This window comes from Diabrotica undecimpunctata, chromosome 5, assembly GCF_040954645.1.
Source record: "Diabrotica undecimpunctata isolate CICGRU chromosome 5, icDiaUnde3, whole genome shotgun sequence".
NCBI classification, from domain to species: domain Eukaryota; kingdom Metazoa; phylum Arthropoda; class Insecta; order Coleoptera; family Chrysomelidae; genus Diabrotica; species Diabrotica undecimpunctata.
In genome coordinates, this window is record NC_092807.1 from 73645167 (window position 1) to 73648332 (window position 3166).

The 3166-nt window shown below is 36.7% G+C and overlaps 1 protein-coding gene across 1 annotated transcript; it reads right to left on the reverse strand.

Moving 5' to 3' along the window:
• Positions 1-669: 669 nt before the first annotated feature.
• LOC140442273 (uncharacterized) lies at positions 670-1122 on the reverse strand. Its single transcript, XM_072533349.1, has one exon. It carries the CDS (start codon positions 1120-1122, stop codon positions 670-672), a length of 453 nt encoding a protein of 150 aa, XP_072389450.1.
• Positions 1123-3166: the final 2044 nt, after the last annotated feature.

The window sequence follows — 3166 nt, forward strand, 5'->3', positions numbered from 1 at the left end:
GTAGTTGTCATAAAAGCTTTCTGCTTATTGGGCATTTCAAAATTTAAACGATATACATTGTCTATCAAATCAGCTGTTGCAATCAATCCATTTTTATTGTATATTTTGCAACCTGCATTGTTAAATATAACATCATTTCCATTTTTATCAGTTGAGAAACAGATAAAAGGTTTGTTGTCAGATCAGGAACATATGATATATTATTTATGCTTACCTCAGATCTCTTATTATCAACAATTGTGGTCATCATCACATCACCAGCACATTCTACCGTTAATAGTTCACTGTTAGCCACAGATATATTGGACATACTACCATCTCGAATATTTCTCAACCAATCTTTTCTAGCTGTAAGATGCGTGCTGCATCCAGAATCGATATAAAAATCTGTAGATTTAAATTTTCTACTTAAAAACACTGCACTAAACGCATTATTATTAGCATTAGGGCACTTATTCATGAAATGACCTTTCTGTTTACAACGAAAACAGGTTATATTTCTCTTGTCTTTCTTGTTGACGTTCTTGACATGATTAGTGCTAACTTCACTCGACTTTGTAGCAAAAGCTTTCTGCTTTCCACTGCTAGCGCCGTCTATCTGCATATCAAGCAATTTCGATTTAATTTCGTCGGTGGTAATAGCGATTCCTGAATGTTCGATAGCTAGAATCATGGGCATATACCTTTCTGGAAGTCCCGCCAAAAGTAATGACCCACCCACGTGTCATCAATCTTGAAGCCGGTCCTATTCAATTTCTGAGCCGTTTCGATCACTTGATTAACATATGATTCCATGGAATTGCAGTTTTCCAACCGTAAAGATATCAGCGTTCGAAGCAATCCTATTTTCCTCGAAAAACCTGAATCTTCGAATAATTTTTTTAGCGTACCCCATACATCTTTCGCCGTGCAAGCATCTTTTACATGCAAATATAGGGATGGATCTAATGTCAATATTAACTTAGCTTTAGCTTTGGCAACAAGTGTTGTGTCTTCTTCAGTTCCCTGGATACACTTGGACAATCCTTCTAGAACGAAGACATTCTCAACCGCAAACGACCAGTCCTGGTAATTGTCCCTACCGGTTAAACGCGGTACACTTGTAAGATAGTTTACAGCCATTTTCGATACTGTTAATCCACTAACTTTTTACCGAATGAACACGTACTACACTATTTGAACTAATCGGAAATCTTCCACTTAATCGTCTGGGCCCATGACCTATTGAGAAATTATAAAGTTCTGGAACAAAAATGGAGATTTGATGAACAAAATGAAACACGTGTTTACTCTATGACTGTAATTTTGCATGGTATACTCGGTTCGCTATTCCAAGTCCGAACTGTCTAGTGAAATTAGTAATTATTTTTTTGCGAAGTTAGTTACTTTTTGACAGACTAAAAGTGGCTGGAAATTACTATACAACCAAGCACACGTACTCATAGCCAATATTAATAGTAAACAAACTAAATAGTAAATAAAATAGAACTTTGCGAATTACCGACAATCAATATTTATTTATCTGCACCATATAATAAATACACATATGTCCAAAAGTTTGGAATATTGGAATATTTCAGCATTTTATTGATTTTTATATTTAAAATCTTCTGAATAGTTAAACATTATTTTGTTTTAATACTCAACAATACTAAATAAATCTCAAAACCAGATAAACGATATGCAAAAAAATTCTTTATTCTATTGGAGTGAAAAACTTACAATGTACAACTTACATTTAAAAATAAATTAGTATAGAAAAAAATAATTTTTAATAAAACTAATAATTAGTATTTCCTCCATTGGCCTTTATGCATGCCTGTAGGCGATTTGGCATGCTGCCCATTAACTGGTCGAGCTGGGCTTGCGGAATTCTCTCCCATTCTTCACGAGCAGCATCTTTTAGTTCTTGAAGTGTAATAGGAGGATTGTTTCGCTTCTTGATGCGTGTTTTGAGAATGTCCCAAGCATGTTCAATAACATTCATGTCGGAGGAATTCGAAGGCCACTGTAATGTAGATATTCCTTCTTCTTCCAGAAAATTTTGTACTGCTGCTGTTCGATGAGGAGGTGCGTTGTCATGCATAAACACAAATTCATCACCTACTGCTCCTCGGAATAGACGTACGACAGGATTTAAAACTTCCTCGATGTACACAGCACCAGTGACTCTTCTCTCCAGAACCAGCAGTGGCGTCCGTGTACCACTCATAATACCACCCCAAACCATAATACTGTCACCTTCAAATGGGACACGCAGTTTTGCTGTTTCTAGTCGGGCTTGTCCTGGGGCCCTCCAAACCAGTGTTCTTCGCGAATCAGATACCAAGCCAATTTTTGACTCATCAGAGAACATCACGTTATTCCAGTTAGGACCATGATGTACCATTTCTCTAGCCCATTGCAACCTTACTATTTTGTGTTGGTAGGTTAGTTTAGGAACACGTAGCGGTCTTCTACGATACAAATTTACCGCATTTAGTCTACGTGTTATTGTTTGCCGTGAAATATTCAGTCCTTGAAGCCTAGAAATTTCTCTGGATATACCACTTGTAGATTCCAGACGATTTCTACGAGCTATCAATGTTATTTGCCGGTCTTGTGCTGCTGTTGTACATCGACTTCTACCACTTCTGGGTCGATCCTTGACGTCATTTGTATCTTGGAATTTTTTTTTAATTTTTGATACAGCACTCTGAGTAACATCAACAATATTCGCGATATAACTTTGACTAAAGCCCTGTTGTAACAAAGCAATTACTCTAGATCTGTCAAAATCAGATATCACGTTTCTAGGCATTTTTAAACGGCTCAATTCAAATTTAAGGCTGTTTTAGCAGTTCAAGTACACTGCGATTTGAAATGGGCGTATCACTTACTTTTCTACACTGCTTACGCGAGACCATCTTTACTCAGTGCCGCCGGCCGACGGGTAGTTTAATGACAACAAATACATTATTCTCCATTCAAATTAGTTTTAACACGAACTAATTGACCGTACGTTCATGAGATTTGACGTCACGAAGGCGATAACGATGAAACTAAGCGCCGATGATAAGTAACACGTTTCACTATTAGATTTCAGTATTTTTTAGCAATTTTCTTTAAAGTTGGAACACGCTTTTTTCGATTATTACTGGACACAGAAAGGTGAAACAAAAATCAA

Coding starts and splice junctions, on each gene's coding strand:
- LOC140442273 (XM_072533349.1), bottom strand. CDS start 1,122: ATGGCTGTAAACTATCTTACAAGTGTACCGCGTTTAACCGGTAGGGAC.